General features: G+C 40.4%; 2 protein-coding genes across 2 annotated transcripts in view; both read left to right on the forward strand.

Annotated features, from left to right (window-relative positions):
- Positions 1-5,859, forward strand: part of MS4A14 (membrane spanning 4-domains A14) — a 20,236-nt gene extending 14,377 nt beyond the window's left edge. Inside the window, exon 6 of the mRNA XM_077748903.1 lies at positions 3,491-5,859. Coding sequence (XP_077605029.1) covers positions 3,491-5,680 — 2,190 coding nt within the window. The 3' untranslated portion in view covers positions 5,681-5,859. The remainder of the gene's footprint in view (positions 1-3,490) is intronic.
- A 9,673-nt stretch (positions 5,860-15,532) lies between these two features.
- Positions 15,533-18,623, forward strand: part of LOC144218892 (membrane-spanning 4-domains subfamily A member 5-like) — a 17,806-nt gene continuing 14,715 nt past the window's right edge. Inside the window, exons 1-2 of the mRNA XM_077748875.1 lie at positions 15,533-15,782; positions 17,385-17,513. Coding sequence (XP_077605001.1) covers positions 15,636-15,782; positions 17,385-17,513 — 276 coding nt within the window. The 5' untranslated portion in view covers positions 15,533-15,635. The remainder of the gene's footprint in view (positions 15,783-17,384; positions 17,514-18,623) is intronic.

The following is an 18,623-nucleotide window of genomic DNA, read 5'->3' on the forward strand; positions in this document are numbered from 1 at the left end:
AAAAAAAAAAAAAAAAAAAAAGTAAAGACTGGGAAGCACTGGCCAAAGATTCTATCAGATGCTGTCGCTTAGTTGTTTAAAAAGCTTCCATAGATTTGATTTACCTGTAAAGGAAAGCCCAAATTTCCTGGCCTAGTGTCTTGGTACCTTCAGGTTGCTATAACAAAAACACCATGGACTGGGGGGCTCGAACTACAAAAAATTCTCAGAGTTTTGGAGGCTGGAAGTCCAAGGTCAAGATGCCAGTAGATTCAGGCCTAGTGGATGCCAGATGGTTCACAGATGCCATCTTCTCACTGTGGGCTCACATGGTGGGAAGGACAAGGATGCTCTCTGGGCTTCTTTTATAAAAGCGCTTATCTCATTCATAAAAGCTTCACCCTCATGATTTCATCACCTCCCAAAGGTCCCACCTCCAAACACCCTCATGCTGTGGATTAAGTTTCAAATTATAAATTTAGAGGGGGCACATTCAGTCTATGCATTCCATCCCTGCCCATTCCCCCTTTTCACATGAAAAATATATTACTTCCACCCCAGTAGCACCAGAAGTCTTTATCTTGTTTCAGCGTTAACTTTAAAGGCTAAGTCTGAAGTCTCATCCAAATATCATCTATATCAGATAGGTGAGACTCAATGTCTGATCTATCCTGAGGCAAATTCCCCCCTAGCTGTGAGCCTATGAAACCAAATACTTGATGAGACCAAACTTCCAAACTACAGTATTGTGACAAGCATAGGATAGACATTCCCAAAATCTAACAGGGCAAACAGACCTTGAGGCTCCAGAGTAATCCTCTTTGGCTCGATGCTCTGGCCGCCAAGCACACAGGGCTCAGCACCAAGGCCCCACAGTAACTCTCCACAGGAGCTCCGCCCCGGCAGCAGCTCTCTGCCTGGGCCCTGTGGCTCTCCCAGGCTGGAGTCCCATGCCTGTGGCTCTGCTGGGTGGGATCCCAAGCCCGTGCTCTGTCACTCGGCAGATTTTGAAGCCTCGGTGGAGGGGGTCACACTCCCATGGCTCAGCTGGGTGCAGCCCATGCAGCAGCAGCCTTCTGCAGCGCCCACCTCTGAGGCACTGGGAGGAGGGGGCATTCTGGCCTGGCTTGAACCAGAGAGATGGTCCTAGCCTTTGAAACCATTCTTCTCCCAGGCCTCCTGTCCTGTGTGCCCATGGCAGGAGTGCCAGCTCTGGTGCTCTTGGAATCCCATTTGGTGTCATTCTTTCATTGTCTGCAGAATAGGTTCTTGTTATTGTTGAGATGGCTGATCTATATCAATTTCTTTATCAAACAAGTCACTTGGTCATACTCCTAGTGTCCTCTCTCTCCTCTCTCTTTTTTTTTTTTTTCAATATGGATAGACTGGGTCCTGCTTTCTTTCTGCTTAAGAATTCAATTTCTCTCGGGGCGCCTGGGTGGCTCAGTCGGTTAAGCGTCTGACTTCAGCTCAGGTCATGATCTCATGGTTCGTGGGTTCAAGCCCCACGTCAGGCTCTGTGCTGACAACTCAGAGCCTGGAGCCTGCTTCGGATTCTGCGTCTCCCTCTCTCTCTCTACCCCTCCCCACTCGTGCTCTTTCTCTCTCTGTCTCAAAAATAAACTATAAAAAGATTTAAAAAAAGAATTCAATTTCTCTCTTCTCATATCTTACCATTAGCTGTCTGAAGGAGCCAAGCCTCATTTTCAACACTGCTTAGAAACAGCTTCAGCTAGGGGCACCTGGATGGGTGGCTCAGATGGTTAAGCATCCGACTCTTGGTTTGGTCTCAGGTCATGATTTCATGGTTCATGGGTTTGACCCCCACATCAGGTTCTGTGTCGTCAGCACGGAGCCTGCTTGTGATTCTCTCTGCCCTCCCCCACTCATGCTCTGTGTGTGTGTGTCTCTCAAAAAAAAAAAAAACCTTAATAGTTTCAGCTAAATTTCATTACATAAGATATTTATCATTCATTATTAATAACATTCATTATTTACTACATGAAATTCCACCATTTCCTTCAGTATTGCAAGTTCTACCTCCCACAAAACATGAGGACACAAACAATTCAGCCAAGTTCTTTGCCACTTTATAGCCAAGATCATCTTTCTTCCAGTTTCCAACAACGTATTTCTCATTTCTGTCTGAGACTTCATTAGAATGACCTTTATTGCCCCTATTCCCACCAACATTTCATTCAGGATTACTTAGGTGTTCTCTAAGAAGACCGAGGCTTTATCTACAGCTCTCCTTTCTTCTTCCTGGGCTCTCACCAGAATTGCCCTTAATGATTCATTCATAGCAATAACAGCTTTTTCTAGTATGTACCTCAAAATTCCTCCAGCCTCCAAACATTACCCATTTCCAAATGTGCTTTCACATTTTTAGATATTTGTTACAGCAGTACTCCTACTTCTTGGCATCAATTTCCATGTTAGTCCATTTGGGCTACTATACTAAAGACAGAGTAGCTTAAACAACAAAACTGTATTATTCATTGTTTTGAAAGCTGAGAAGTCCAAGATCAAGGTACTGGCAGATTCAGAGTCTGGTGAGAACCTGTTGCCTGATTCATAGCTGGTAGTCTCACTGTGTCCTTACGAGGAGGGAGGGGCAAAGGAACTCTTTGGGGGTCCCTTTAATAAAAGCACTAATTCCATTTACAAGGGCCCCACCCACAAACTAATCCCTCCTCAAAGATTTTACCTTTAAATACCATCACATTGGAGATTAGGTTCCACCATATAAATCTGGAGGGACACAAACATTCGATTTATAGCAGCTGGCATACCATCTAACATTATCTGTATATCATCTCCCATCACACTATGCTGCATCATAGCCTTGTGCTTTTGGACCCACTGTTTCTTCTACCTGGATTGTGACTCCTATCTTGCTTCATCTTACCTTTTTGCCTAAGGAATTCCTGCTCACCCATAAGACATTGATCAAACATATTCCTCAACGAAGCATTTCCTGGCACTCAGAATTAGGTCATCTTCTACATTCCCAGAAAGCGCTTACTATTTCTATAATAGCATTTGCTAAACCGTATTGCTTTCTATTTATATCTTGGTATACCAATAATTGCAAGCACCTTATAGACAAAACACACTTCCAATTATTTTTGATCTCTAGTAACTAGTTCACCCAGTAGGTGGACAGTAAGTCATTATAAAACTGAATATATGAATGCTGAGTGGATTACTTTAAATTTCTCAGAAGCTTTATAATATTAAGTATGGGAAGAATACTTCAGACAATCTTAATCAAATTCTCCTTTTCAATATTTGAGACAATAGTGAGTGATGATTTGTCAAACATAAAACCAATGAGTTGATGGTAACGGCAGTGGCTAGTACTGGTATTTGTTTTATAATTCCTTGTGTAGATGCTGTGTCCTACCTACTATCTTAAGGCAGAAGTGAAAAATAATTTGGGAATTCAAGAAGAAAAGAACATCAATGGTGATTATTACATTGATGTTTTCTATCCCCCTTGGTTTTCTAGATTGTATTTTTCTTGTCTTCGGATGTCACTGAAGAGAGTGAACTATCTGTCCTTGAAGAAAATGCTGTAGTACAATTTGAGCTTCAAGAACAGTCCTCCACTACTGATTCAACAACAAACATACAACCTGTTTTCATTGGAGGCTATACTTTCTTCAAGTTAAGAATCACAAGAAATCCTTTAGCCTTCAGACATTCGAGGAGGAGAAGTAGTAATAGTTACTACACATCTTCTGTGTCCATGCTAGAAGAACAACAGAAAAGTATCCCTCCACCCTCAAAACTTTATGAGGAAAGACCTAAGCTGAAATCTTTGCCTCCCAAGTTGCAGGAAATGCCCATAGAAGAGACTCCATACGTCAAACCACTGAAAGATGAAGACCTGCAATTTGCTATGGCCCAACACCCAGAACAGCCAACCCAACTGCTGCAGTCCCAAACTTCACCACTCCAAGTTCTCCCATCCAGTTCTATAAAAAAACTCCAAGTGTTACCACCCCAGGCTCTGCCAGTCCAGGCATCTCCACCTCCACCATCCCATGACACAGAGTCTCAAGGCCTGACATCAGAAGACATGCCATACCAAGACATGCCATCACAGGAATTGCAATCCCAGAACATGCCATCCCAAGATATACAGTCCCTCGACATGTCATCTCAATATGCAGCACCCCAAGGCATGCCATCCCAGAACACATTATCCCAAGGCATGCTATCCCCAAATCCACCATCTGAAGGAATACTTTACCAAGATCTGTATTCCCAACCACAAGCTCTGCCAGCACAACCCATGCTACTGGATGCCCCAGCCTTTCATGCAGCACAGTCCTCTAATATGGAATGTCTAGATCAGCACACCCTAGATATGCAACACCAAACCCAGCAACTTGCACGTTTATCATATAAAGACATGCAATCAGAAGTCATATTACTGACCCAAGACTGGAAATCTGAGGCAGAATTCCACAGCAAGAAATCCTCAAAGTGGCAATCCCTAAACTGGCAAAATAAAAACCTGCAATCCCTAAAGTCACATGATTTAGAGTGGCAAAACAAAGACCAGCAAACTCCAAAACAGAACCCCCCAGACCCGCAAACGCAAGGCCAGCAACCCCTAAAAAAGAAATCCCTAGACCAGCACATCAAAGACTGGCTATCCCCAAAGAGGCACTCCATAGATAAGCAAACCCAAGTTCAGGAAACCAGAAAGAAGTCCTCAGATCAGCAAGCTAAAGACCAGCTGCTGGTCTCAGAGGAACAATCCCTAAGGCAACAATCCCCAAGTAGACACCGTAAGTATCAACAGGACAAAGAGGAAAAGCCCCCAAAGGAACAACCCAAAGATAGACAAGATAAAGCTCAACAGACTGATATGGAGCGACCTCCCAGGAAGCATACCCAACATGAGCAAGCTGAAGATCTGAAAGTCCGAAAGGGGAAATCCCCAAAGGAACAGCGCAAGGACAGAAAAGATAAAGCTCAACAGACTGATATGGAGCAACCCCCCAAGCAACAACCCCAATATGAGGAAGTTGAAAACCTGCAGGCCCAAGAGAAGTCCCTAAAGCAGCTACATCAAAACTGGCAATCCCAGATCCAGGAATACCAAGCTTGGCAATCTTTAAGCCAACAATCCCAAGACTGGAGAAGTCAAAGCTGGAGGAACAAAGAGCGGAAAGTACAAGATCTGGAATTTGAAATTCCACATTCTCTGAAGTGGGAATCCCAAGTCTGGCAAACCCAAGATCTATTAGAGAAAGAATCCCAAAAGCAGAAAACTCTACACCAAGAAGGCCAAAACGTGCACATCATAACTCGACATCAGCAATTACAAAGCATTCCATTGGAAGACAGTCAGTATCAAGAGGAGAAACAACAAGACCTTAAGTCCACAGATATCCAAAAAGAAGGTATGCAAACAGAAACCATGCAAATAAGAGACAGCAAACCAGAAAGCATCAAATACCAAAACCTACACAAGCATCAGTCAGAAGATAAAAAGCCAGATTGCTGTTCGTCCTGTCAAAGCTCAATCCAAGACGCACATTCTGCCTATATGTCTGATATAAATTCAGAACAAGATGTGCGAAAAAACATTTCAATTTGCTCAACTTCATACCAAGAAGATACGACTTTAACTTCTCCATCATGTTCCCCAAAAGACCAACAGCAATCTGAGGACTCTGACTAACATGGAAAATCTACCCAAATTCCACAGTGCTCCCAAGTACGGGACCAAAATAAAGAAAAACAATATAGTCTCCTCCAACCTATGTTCTCAAGTATGGTTGCTACCTATTCACCCACCAAAAAACAAAGGGCATGCAAAACACTTGTCCTTAATTAAAATAAAATGACAACAAATATTAACACCATATCAGAATTTTCTGGGTTTGAAGGAGTAATTCACATTTAAACGCTGTTATCGGTGTTAGTGTTTCAACTTATGATCGCCAATTCATTTTATAGCTTACTACGTTTTTATTGAAGGATAGTTGACATATGATATTGGCTGCAGGTGTACCTCATAGTGATCTGACAATTCTATACATTATGAAATGCTCACCACGGCCGAGTGTGGTCACCACCTACCATCATGCAAAGTTATTACAATATTATTGACTATATCCCCTATGCTGTATTTTTCATCACCATGTCTTATTTTAAAACCAGAAGTTTGTACCTCTTAATCCCCTTCACTTATTTTGCACACCACCCACCCCAACCACCATAGAGAAATAGACTCTTGTCTATGAGTCTATTTCTATTTTACAGCTTAATACTTGATGGACCTGCTTTGCTACAGTGCTAATATTCCTTGTTTCTCACTCTTGTGTATTACAGGGGCTCAGTAAGTCAACCAGAAGGAAGTCTGTGTAGGCTCTCAAAAGGCGCAAGAACCAAAAGAATCTGTGGGAAATAAAAACCAATCCCGCCACTCCCCTGGTTTGCTGATTCCAATCACCCAATTTACTCCCTGCTCTGCATATCTATGTTGAGGATATATATTCTAAGTTTGCCTAGTTATTAATGAGGCATAATGTGGCAATGAGTACAGAATGTAATGGAGAGGGAGAGAATAAAGTGTATTTAGAGACAGGGAAGTAGGAGGCAGGGAAGGGCAGGGATGCAGATGTCATAACAGAATGTAGGACAGACCATGATATACTCAGTGAACTTCTGCTCCCCTCCATAGCCCTGCACTCGCTTCTAATTTAACAACTCTCATGACATATAATTTCATCCTCAATGGTCAAAGAAAATTGACCTTTGGTGGCCAAATTTTCTGGTGAAAAGCCATCAGTTACCCTGAATCCTCCATATCTAAAAACATTTTTTCAATCTTTTTCTCCTCAACTTCTTTGATACATTTGGACCTGGTAACCCTCCTTTCTCTTTATCTCACTTGTTGGCTTCTGCATTTTTCTTCCCATTTCAGAAAGTCTACGATAAATATTTCCAGGATTCTCTCTCCAACTTCCTTCTTTTCTGAAATCTCACACACTCTTGTAGTTCTCTCCCATCCTCTGAGTCACCCCGTACTGTGTCATTATCTGTGTCTTCATAAGAATCCCACACAAAAGACTTGCTTTCACGTCTTTTTTAAAAGGCATTCAGTCATTTTTAAAAACATAAACTTTCCACCTAGAGGCGAGTGAAGTTATGTGTACCAGAATGAGGCATAGAGCCAGAGCGACTGGCAATCTGCTTCTTGTTGCCTTCACCTCTGTAGTAAGGATTAGCCTCCCAAGCTTCCCAAGGAGGTTCAACCTTGGTCGGGTCCCTACCTGAGGTGGCCTCTAGTTCCTAAATGGTTGCCACTTTGTATTCAACTAATTCTGGAGAGGAATCCAACATGGTGGAGAAGTAGGGGGACCCGAACTTACCTTGTCCCTCAAACACAGCAGTATTGAGGTCAGAGGACTTAGAATTCCAAGAGTCTGGGCTGCAGAGTGACAGAGATGTCTCCAGGGGCCCACAGGGACAACCAGGTGGGCCAGAGGTGTGTGATTGTGAACTGGGAGAGGTAAAACAGGTGGCATAGGCATGGAGGGGAGGGATCCCCTTCTGCAGAGAGACAAAAGGAAGAGAAAGAGAGGCTGTGGAAGGGTAGAGTTGTATTCAACTGACTCTGAATAATACCAACAAATCCCCCCCTATTAGCACATGTTTACATGGTGCTTATGTGATGTGTTTCAGTCCACAAACTCGAGTGTTCAAGAATAGATATTTGCAATTCTTCATCATATTCTTTGAGACTCCAACTCATGCAGTCAGTTTTGCCCATTTTTCTCCATACCCATCCAACAAACACACACACACACACACACACACACACACACACACACCATGCACCATAAGGTCTTGAGGTCTTAAAATAGTATAAGTCCTTGGAGGGGTGATCCCTGTCACCAGTGGCTGCTCCACACCACTTGCCACTGAGAAGCTCATTGTTTTGGTTCATATTAGACCCTAAGTGTCCTGTGAATTTGATGCTTCTGTACCACATTTGGAATATAGGATCTTTTTCCAAAATCGCAAAAATACAGTGTCTAGGGTCTGGACTTACAATGTAAAAATGGAAGAACGTTCAAAATCATCCTCTGAGGGGTTTTTCCATCCCACCGAGAAGGATTCTAGGGAGCAAGTCAGAAGTCCTGAATGCCCCCTGGGGCCCAGATGCAACTTTCCATTCTGCAAGAATTCCACTTTTCTCGCTTTTCAAAGGCAATCTCTCCCATAGCTCTCCTTTTTGAGATACCTTGTACTGTCCCATCAGTGAGTTTGAGTCTAGAGCTGACAAAATCAAATGTGTTTAGGAGCCAATAAAGGAATGGAAATGTATGAAGTGGCTCTTTATAAGACAGGGTGAAAAGGCTTTAGGGAGCCAGAGCACTGATGATGTACTTAAAGGAAATCTAATTTTGTGTGTGTTTTTTTTGTTTTTATTTTTATTTTTTTTAACTATCTTACTCCTAACTTAGGTTAGGTTTGTTTTGGTAAAATTGGGAAGAGTTGATTTTCAAATATTACCTTATACCTACAGTTTCCCAAGACCGTGGGGGGAAAATGAGCTGACTGCTTACAAGTACACTGTCATTTGCCAGATTAAATTTCCCACTTATGGATGACAGCAGGTGAGAGGGATCTGAGTAGGTGACAAGGTAACCACCAATGGAATGTCAGTGAGGCCATGTTCACCATCCCTAGGTGTGGCCCTTCAAACCCCTGTATTTTTTTTTTCATAATCTCTCCTCCCTCTTGTACTGGCCAGATGCAGAGACTCCAGGACCCAGACGATGCTAAGATGTGTGAATATCTGAGCCCAGTCCATAAATAACAGCATAATTAGGTCCATTGCTGAACATTCAGTTGGACTGTGACCCAAAAGAGAAAACTGTTATGGTATGAGGCCAAAGAAAGCATGGAATTATTTGTCATAGAGGTTAGCCTACCCGGAGTAATAGAACCACTAAGGAAAAGAAACCTTGTTCGAAACGGTAACAGCCTTACCTTTCCCTCCTCGTATTAGCGATTGATGTGTAACACATTACCACACACATAGCTTCTTAAAAGAGCACAAATTTATTAGCTGTCTCTGTACGTCAAAAGTCGTAAACAGCCTGGTTAGATTATTTGCTCAGAGGCTTGCTTGGCTAAACTTAGAGTACTGGCCAGGTTTGTGGTCCTGAGAGGTGGGATCCTCCACAAGTTGGAAGACTTACTGGAAGAACCCAGCTCCTCAATTCTGAGGTTAGAGGACCCTGTTTCCTTGCTGGCTTCCAGCTGGGGGCTGCCCTCTGCTCCTAGAAGCCACCTCCATTTCTTCTCATGTGGCCCCCTCCATCTGCAGCCCAACCAATATTTGTCAAATCCTTCTCAAACTTCTCCTGCTTGTAGTTATAAGGGGTCCCAAGATTACACTGGACCCACTCAAATAATCTAGGATGATCTCCCTAGTAAAGTTCCTTTTGCCATTCAAGGTAACCTATTTTGGGGTGTGGTATCCTGTCACATTCACAGTCCTGGGAATTAGGGCATGGAATTTTCTTGGGTGCCATAATTCTTCCAATCACATCCCTGATGCACAATTAAGGAAGAAGAAAGATGATTCAATATATGTTGATACACTATTCTTCCTTTTGCTTTATGAACTTGACCTGTCACACATGCAACCAAAGTAGTCATTTTCTAGGGTTCCAATAACCACAGTTCTATATTCACATGGTTTTAAAAATAACGAGTCATACAAAATTATCTTGAGGAACAAGTAGCTCCATGTGGAGCTAAATACCTCTAAATTCAGCCATGCACCAGACACATATCATTTTCTGTGATTGCCTTTATGTGAAGAAAGTTAAGAAGCCCTGATCTCCTCATTGTGGGAGATCAAAATTTAACTTACTTTCCTCTTTCCAACCCCCGCCCCCCACCATGCTGACACACATAATTGTTCCCCATCCTCCATTCTCTCTGTAAACTCATAGTTTGGGCACAGAGACATGAGTTATTTATCTCTTTATGACTATATATGCCACCAGAACTGAGCCACTTAATAAACTATTCTTTCTCCTGCAGTGTATTTTCCTTTGGAATGGTGTTCTTTTCTTGCTTGCTTGCTTTTTTTCTTCTTTACTCCTTTTTCAACTTCAAACTCCCCAGTTTTCTAAATTTCTTAATACACTGATCCATATTACAAATCATATCAATTTTATCACTTTGAAGGAACTTCTACTGGAGAAACCCAGCCTACTCACCCTCCATGACTGGAACACCGCTGTCATCCCCAAATCTCTTTTCTATTATCTCTGGAGTTTTCAAACAGCCTTTCTTTATATTTTACCTATTTCTCTCTTATCCTCCTTTGCTATGAAAAACAAAACAAAACAAAACAAAACCAAAAACAAGACAAAACACTTCAGTCAACTTTTCCACTCTTATGCCATATATGGGTATAACACATTTATTGATTAAAAAAATTTTTTTTAATGTTTTATTTATTTCTAGGAGAGAGAGACAGCGTGAGCAGGGGAGGGTCAGAGAGAGAGGGAGTCACAGACTCTGAAACAGGCTCCAGGCTCTGAGCTGGCAGTCAGCACAGAGCCCGACGCGGGGCTCGAACCCACGAACCTCGAGATCATGACCTAAGCGAAAGTCGGATGCTTAACCGACTAAGCCACCCAGGCGCCCCAATTAAAAATTTACTTGAGTATAGTTGATACACAATGTGACATTACATTCAGGCATGTGACACAGTGATTCAACTTCTCTATATGTTATGCTGTGCTCACCACAAATACAGCCACCATCTGCCACCATACAACAAGGTTACAGTATCAAGGACTATGTTCCTTATGCTATGCCTTCTATTCCCATGACTTACTCATTTTGTAACTGGAAGCCTGTTTCTCTTGCTCCCTTTCACTCGTTTCCTGTCCCCCTCACCCACTTCCTTCTGGCAACCATCAGTTTGTTCTCTGTATTTATAGGTCTGATTCTACTTTGTTTGTACATTTGTTTTTTAAATTCCACATATGAGTGAAATCGTATGGTATTTGTCTGTCTCGCTCTTATCTCACTTAGCATAATTAGACCTTCTAGGTCCGTCCATGTTGTTACAAATGGTAAGATCTCATCTCACTTTTTATGGCTTCCTAGTATTTGTGTATGCGGGTATGTTTGTGTACACACACACACCGTATCTTCTTTACCCATTCATCTTTCTATGGATCCTTAGGTTGCTTCTGCATCTACACTAGCATTTAGTATTATCACTTTTCTGTTTTAACTGTTCTGATAAATTTGTAGTGATATTATTTTTGTGGCTTTAATTTACATTTTCCCAAATGGCTGATGAGTTTGAACACCCTTCCATGTTTCCAGCGGCCCTGTGAGAAAAAGCACATGGAAGATCAAATTTGGAAACTGTGTATGTCTGAAAATGTTTCAATTTAGGTATCTTCAAAAGTTTGGTGGTTTGTCTTAGCTATAAAATTCTTTAATAGAACAGCTCTTTCTTCTGAAAGTTTAAGTCTTCATTGTCTTCTCAATTCAATTGCTGTTGAAAAGTCCAAAGCCATTCTGCTTTCTCGCCCTTTAGGTGTGACTCGGGTTTTTTTCCCTCTTGGAATCTTAAAGGGTGTTTTGTTTGCACCAACTGTACTGAAATATATTCATGTGGCTCTATTTTCATCAGTTCTTCTGAGTATTTAATTGTAAAATTTAAAGTGATTTTCTCCTCTCTGTTTTTTCTCTTTTCTCTTTCTGTAGCTGCTATTGAATGCCCTGAACTAGCCATATTATTATTATTACTATTATATTTTCTTTATTTTACATTACCTTGATCTTTTTTCCCCCTACATTCTAGTTAATTTTCTCTACTTAACATCTCAACACTTTTACTGAGATGTTCTTTTTGGCTATCAGTTTTCTTTTCTTTCTTTTTTTTTAAGGTTTACTTATTTCTTGAGAGAGGAAAGAGAGAGAGCATGAGAAAGTACCCGTGAGTAGAGAAGGAGCAGAGAGAGAGAGGGGGAGAGAGAATCCCAAGCAGACTCCATGCTGTCAGCACAGAGCCCAAAATGGGGCTCAATCCGATGAACACGTAAGATCATGACCTGAGCCAAAACCAAGAATCAGTTGCTTAACCGACCAAGCCACCCAGACAATCCTTATTTTCATTTTCAAGAGATCTATTTGTTCTCTGTTTCCACAGTATTGTGTTCTCTTCCCATTTCATGGATGCAATATTTCTTCCTACATTTCTGAGTATATTAATGGATTTTTTTTGCCAAGTTTTCTTCTCTTTAGTCTGACTTTTCTTCCTTTCAGTTTCTATATTTCACATTTCCTCATTATTTCGAGTTATTTTTGGTTGTCTGCTCATATGATAGAGGGAAATATGAGAAAAGTTTATCTTTGAAAGGTTGGAACACAGTGTTTGTCATCCATGAGCTTCTCTGTTAGATATACTTACTGTATTACTGGTTTAAGAAATCCTACATTTCAGGGGCATCTGGGTGGCTCAGTTGTTGAGTGTCCAACTCTTGTTTTAGGCTCAGGTCATGATCCCAGGGTCGTGGGATGGAGCCCCGCAACCGGCCCAATGCTGAGCATGGAGCCTGCTTGGGACTCTCTCGCTCTCTCTGTCCCTCCCTCCATCCCTCTGCCCCTTTCCTGTTTGCACTCTCTCTCTCTAAAAAAATAAATAATATAAAATATAAAAAGAAAGAAACCCTACATTTCAGTATCCTTCTTACTTTCTGACTAAGGGCTTTCTTTTTAGTTTCTGATATATTGTATGTTCTTACTTATATGATGTTCTGGGCAATGATTTTATTTGCCCCTTAGTCCCTGGTTAAAATAATCCCCTTCCCTCATATCCAGCTGGGTAATTGGATTCTGAGATATATCTGGGAGGGACATTAGGTTTTACCATCATTCACGGGATGAGATCTCTGTAATTTAAAGAGCAAGAGGAAACTAGAGGATCTGGAAATGCCCAAGGGGTGGACATCTAGTCACAAGAGTTGGCTGCTACTATCTAGAGTTTGAATATGGATCTTTAAAAAGGGGATGATTTTGCAACAGAGAGAAAGACAAGAAATTTAAGAGCAAAGTTGAGCTTCAGCTACAGAAAGGAAGGGATAAGAGAAAGAGCACAGGGGCCCTTTCGTGGAACTTTCTAGCACAGGAACTAGGGCAGCTGAGGGAATGAGAGACCTGACACAGTAACTGTGAATCAGAGAAGGTGGGTCGCTTGGATCATCGTAATGTCCCTGGAAAAGCCAGCAGTAGGAGGCTTCAAATGAAGCTTGATTTGGGAACATTGAGGGATACAGGGATATTATATATTATTCCATAAACCACTTTAAAGCTTGAGCATTTCTCACGGAAAGTGGAGGTTTTGGCAGTTTGGAAAATAAAGAAATTGAAAGATATGGGAAAAAAGAAAGGCAGGGCACAAATTTGTCTTATTCATGTGCTGAAGGGCCTAGGTGCTTTATTATCAGGAGGGCCATGGCATTCCATGGCCACCCTGAAATGTAGAAATGAGGTAAAATAACTCCTGGCCATTTCTAAAGTTCCTATAGTTAAGCTCACAAAAATACATTGAACACTTAGCTGATAAATAATCAACCAAAATAAACTTTGGAAATAATGCAAACATAAAGCAAAACAAAGCATTTAGCCGCCATGATTAAAATAGCAATAATGAAAAATAACGCTAATTGCTACTATTTTTATAATTACAATTTATTTAGAATCCACTACCTGCCAGATGTTTTATAATTCACCTACAAAAGCCCTATAAGGTAACAATTTTTATTCTCAATTTTAGATAAAAGATGCAATATTTTAATGAATAGGTAACTTAATAGGAATATGTAAGTTAATATGTCACTTAGCCAAGACTTCATACACAGTAAATAAAAGCCTGGGAATTAATTCTAGGTTTTTATGTTCCAAGGGTTGAGACTTTCAGAACTGCATCTCCAGAATTCGCTTGCATGAATTAAACATAATCAAAACTTCAGGTTATCTTTCTACCATTTCATGGCTATAATAGCACTGGCTTAATCACCACGCTGAGAGAGAGAGAGAGAGAGAGAAATTGGAAAAGGTTTAGAGGAAAGCTACAACATGAGTAATGAGAATGAAATGGTATATTACAAAGTGTATTGGAATAGAGTTTGCTTAATTCAGAGACCACTAACCCAGTATCAAAGGATTTCCACAGTCAGCCAGCCAGCTCACTCAGTAGAGCATGAGACTCTCAAAAGAGTCCATAAAGGAAGATCACCATTAGGATTCCATGTTCCAAAAAACTGAATGCAAGAAAGTAAATTCAGAAAAAAAACTGTAAGGGGATTAGTACTTTAGTATGTAATAACTGCCAAGTGGCTAGAGGCTGTCACGTCAGGATTTTCAATTTAGGGAGATTTGATCTTATTAGGAAACACCAGAGGCGCCTGGGTCGCTCAGTCGGTTAGGCAACTGACTCTTGATTTCGGCTCAGGTCATGATCTCACAGTTTGTGAGTTTGAGCCCCAAATCAGGCTGTGCACTGACAGTGCAGAGTCTGCTTAGGATTCTCTCTCTCTTCCTCTTTCTCTATCCCTCTGCTGTTCGTGTTCTCTCCCTCTCTGCCTCTCTCAAAATAAATAAACTGTAAAAAAAAAAAAAAAAAGAAATAGAAGGAAAAAAAAGGAAACACCAGAGGATGACAAGGGAAAGTGTATAAATGAGTACAATTTTTCTCCCCCCTTCATCAATGTCCTTGCAATATGACAGTACAGATCTTCCCATGAAGGAATGGAGTCTGTTTCCTTACCCTTAAATATAAGTTGTCTCTGCAGTTTGCTTAAGTCAATGAGAGATTAGCACACATGATTTTGCAGAAGTTAAGAAAACATCTGTGAGTTAAGAACCAAGAGTCTGTCAACTGCCAGCTAAGTGACTGAGGCTGCACTAAATCACCTAGCTTTGGTGACCCCAGTGGTTGACCACAGATGCAGAGAAAACCTGGCAGATAAGAGTTGCGCTCGACCAGACCAGTAAGACCACTCACATGACACACAGAATTGGAAGCAAAATCAAATGGTAGTTACTCGACACCTCTCAGTGTTGAGGGGGTTTGTTCACAGCTAAAGCTAATAAAATAAGTGGCAAAAACAAAGTGACAACCTGAATAGACACTATATACTTCGAGAGGTGGATTACTAATTAATTCTGAGTACCTGTTAACTCTTGTCCCTTACCTCCTGATGAAAGAGGACTAGAATTAATGTCCATAATACTCCTTTATTTGGAAAGGAAAATGTCCTCACAGATCATCTAGCCCAGCCTGATCAATGTGCATATATGGAAGCTGAAACCAAGAGAGGGGCATGACTTGTCCAAGGTCACGGTGAGTTCCTGACTGCACTAGGACTACTGGGCAGGTCCTGGGGATTTTACTCACTAACCTTGAGATCTCGACCAGCCCTGAGATTCCATGACTCTATGACTCTATGGTTCTATAATTCCAAGACAAAGCACACAATACCAGTGCTCCAGACAGCCTTGGTACAGGAGAAGAACATGGTCTAGATTAAAGTATCAAAAAGAACATTTTTTCATTTTAAAATATCAACTACACCATCATGGATTCAACTTCTTCACACAATCCTGTGTTTCTGTTATTTCCTCCGGAGATCACTGCTCCAGAATTTCAGTCACCGGAGCTTACAGTCTATGAATCTAGCAGCCCTTTTCCAAAATCACTTACCACAAAAATGAAAATCTTAGGGGTAAGTAAGATTTGCCCTAAGTATACTCTACTGAGGGTGTGTTATGGACTGAATGTTCGTGTTTTCCAAAATTCATAGTTGGAACCATAATTCCAATGTAATGGTGCTTAGATGTGGGACCTTTTGGGGGTAATTAGTTCACGATAGTAAACTCTCATAAGGGGAATTAGTGCCTTTATAAGAAGAGGTCAGAGAGGCAGCCAGGTCTCTTTCAACCAGGTGAAGTTACAAAAGAGAAGTTGCCAGCCTATAACCCAGAAGGGTCTACTTCAGGACCCAACCGTGTGGCACCCTGGTGTCAAACTTTCAGCCTCCAGGATCATAAGAAATACATTTCTGTTGTTTATAAGCCACCCAGTCAATGAACCAGGGGCTTAATCAGCCACCCCAGCAGGGTGTTACGGGTTCTATTACTTTGTTCAGAAGCCTGAACTAAGATGGGGCTTGGGAGAAGAAGAAAGGGAAAAAAATACCTGGTGGTGCAATGTTTCAAGGTAGAGGCTAATCCCAACTTTTATTTCCATTCAATTCAGGAAGTATGCATCACATTCCTAAACCAACTATGTACAAATTTCTATGGAGAGGAAAATAATCCTCTGGGCTCTTCAAGGTCACAGTTGAAAGTAAAAATCTCCAAAATGACCAACAAGGAGTTTTTTCCTAGTCAAGTTCAGAGAAAAGGAAAAGAAAATCAAGTAGAAGTCAATAGATCAGGTTCTATATGTACTGAGTTCTACAGTTTTATATTTTCTCACTCAGAACTCAGAATTCATTTTGATAACATGATATGGTATTTTTATATGTGGAGCTTTTGCAGAAAATCCCCTTAATACTATAAATGCTCATCTCTCCACTGACCTATCCATTTCTTGAACATTAATTATTTTTGATTTACCAATCCTCCTTTCAGATAATGTGATTCAGTATGTTTGAGGCTGTGATAGTGCCTGTATCTTTTTTCCCCCTAAATTTTATTTTATTATTATTTTTTTACAAATAGTTGATTGTCAAGTTGGTTTCCATATAACACCCAGTGCTCATCTCCACTTATGAATTATTTGTCTTTTCAATCCCAAGCCTTCAAGAATGGAAAATTGGAAAAAAATGATTTTTTTTCCAGAAAAAAAACCAAAAAAGTAGAGAAAGAGGGCCTGCTGACATGCCAGAAAGGGCCAACAGTCTAAACTGCTTCTGCATCTATTCAGATATAATGGTACTCAAACTTCCAATAAAGAGTTCATATTACTTTAACAAATATGGATTGAACTATGTGTAAAAAATTATGTTAGGTACTATGGGGGTTACAGAAATAACCACAACCTACTTTCTCTCATTGAGAAGAATAAATACATAATTTAGAAATAATAAAATGATAATATTAAAAACCATATTTCAATGTAGCATCTTATATGAGCCATAAATGGTGGGGGCGGGGAAGAGGGGAGACAGGGAGCATTATAAAAGAGCTTCTACTATCCTCCCCTTATTTATAAGGAAGGTAATTGCCAAATCCTCTTAACCAAAAGAGGATCGTGCACATTTTTGAAACGGGAACCTACCATTTGGCTTTCTCCTTACCATGACTTTTTCCTCTATTTACAGGCTATCCAGATCCTGTTTGGACTGATGAACTTTTCTTTTGGAGTCATTTTTCTTTTCACCCTTGAAAACCCATACCCAAGGTTCCCCTTTATATTTATTTCAGGATATCCATTCTGGAGCTCTGTTTTGGTGAGTATAGGCAATTGAGTTCAATTTGAGGCCATGTCAACAGGAACACTAGGGAGTTCTTAATTACAAAGTGAGCTGCATTCAGTTGTATGGTATGCTTTGAAAAGTTAAAATAAAAATCAACTGTTGAAATTATTTCCCCATTAATTCATTAGAGTTGCTGATGTTCCATCATTGGGCTTTGAAGTACCTTTGCGAACATTTCCTTGGGTCCTGATGTTATTTACCCATTCATTCATTCAAAATGAGTTGCCATTTTTATAGACCAGATATACAGAGGAAGGCAATGAAGATCCAAAAGTTAACAATACAGGGACCCTCACTATGAAAAATAGTATAAAGTTTCTTCAAAAAATTAAAAATAGAAGAACTCTATGATCCAGAAATTCCACTTCTGGAAATATATCCAAAAGAAATGAAAACACTATGTTAAAAATATATCTGCACCGCCATGTCTATAGAAGCATTATTCAAAAAAGCCAAGATATGGAAACAACTTAAGTGTCAATCAACAGATGAATGGATAAAGAAGTATATATATGTGTACTTGTGTGTGTGTGTGTGTGTGTGTGTGTGTGTGTGTATTATTTAGCCATAAAAATACCAAGAAAATTCTGCCACTTGCAATAACATGGTTAGACTTTGAGGGCATTGTGTTATGTGAAAGAAGTTAGACAGGGAAAGACAAATGTCGCTTATATTTAGAATTTTTAAAAAACTCACAGAAAGAGAGCTCAGATTTAAGGTTACCAGGGGCAGAGAGTGAGGAGAGAAGGGATGGAGGGAGGTGGTCAAAATGCACAAACTTCCAGTTATAAGATAAATAAGTATAACTTCCAGTTATAAGACCAATGTATGATAGGATGACTATAGTCAACATTGCTATATGATATGTTTTTAAGAGAGTCAATTCTAAGAGTTCTCATCACAAAGAAAAATGCTATTTTTCCTCTTTTTTTTTCTTTTATTTGGGGGGTTGTATCTATATGAGATCATCGATGTCAAGTAAACTTATTGTAATCATTTCACACTATATTTAACTCATATCATGATGCTGTATGTCCTAAACAGCACTGCATGTCAAATATATCTCAATTAATCTGGAGCGGG

The sequence above is a fragment of the Crocuta crocuta genome, unplaced genomic scaffold (genome assembly GCF_008692635.1).
Source record: "Crocuta crocuta isolate KB4526 unplaced genomic scaffold, BGI_CrCroc_1.0 scaffold323, whole genome shotgun sequence".
Lineage (NCBI taxonomy): Eukaryota > Metazoa > Chordata > Mammalia > Carnivora > Hyaenidae > Crocuta > Crocuta crocuta.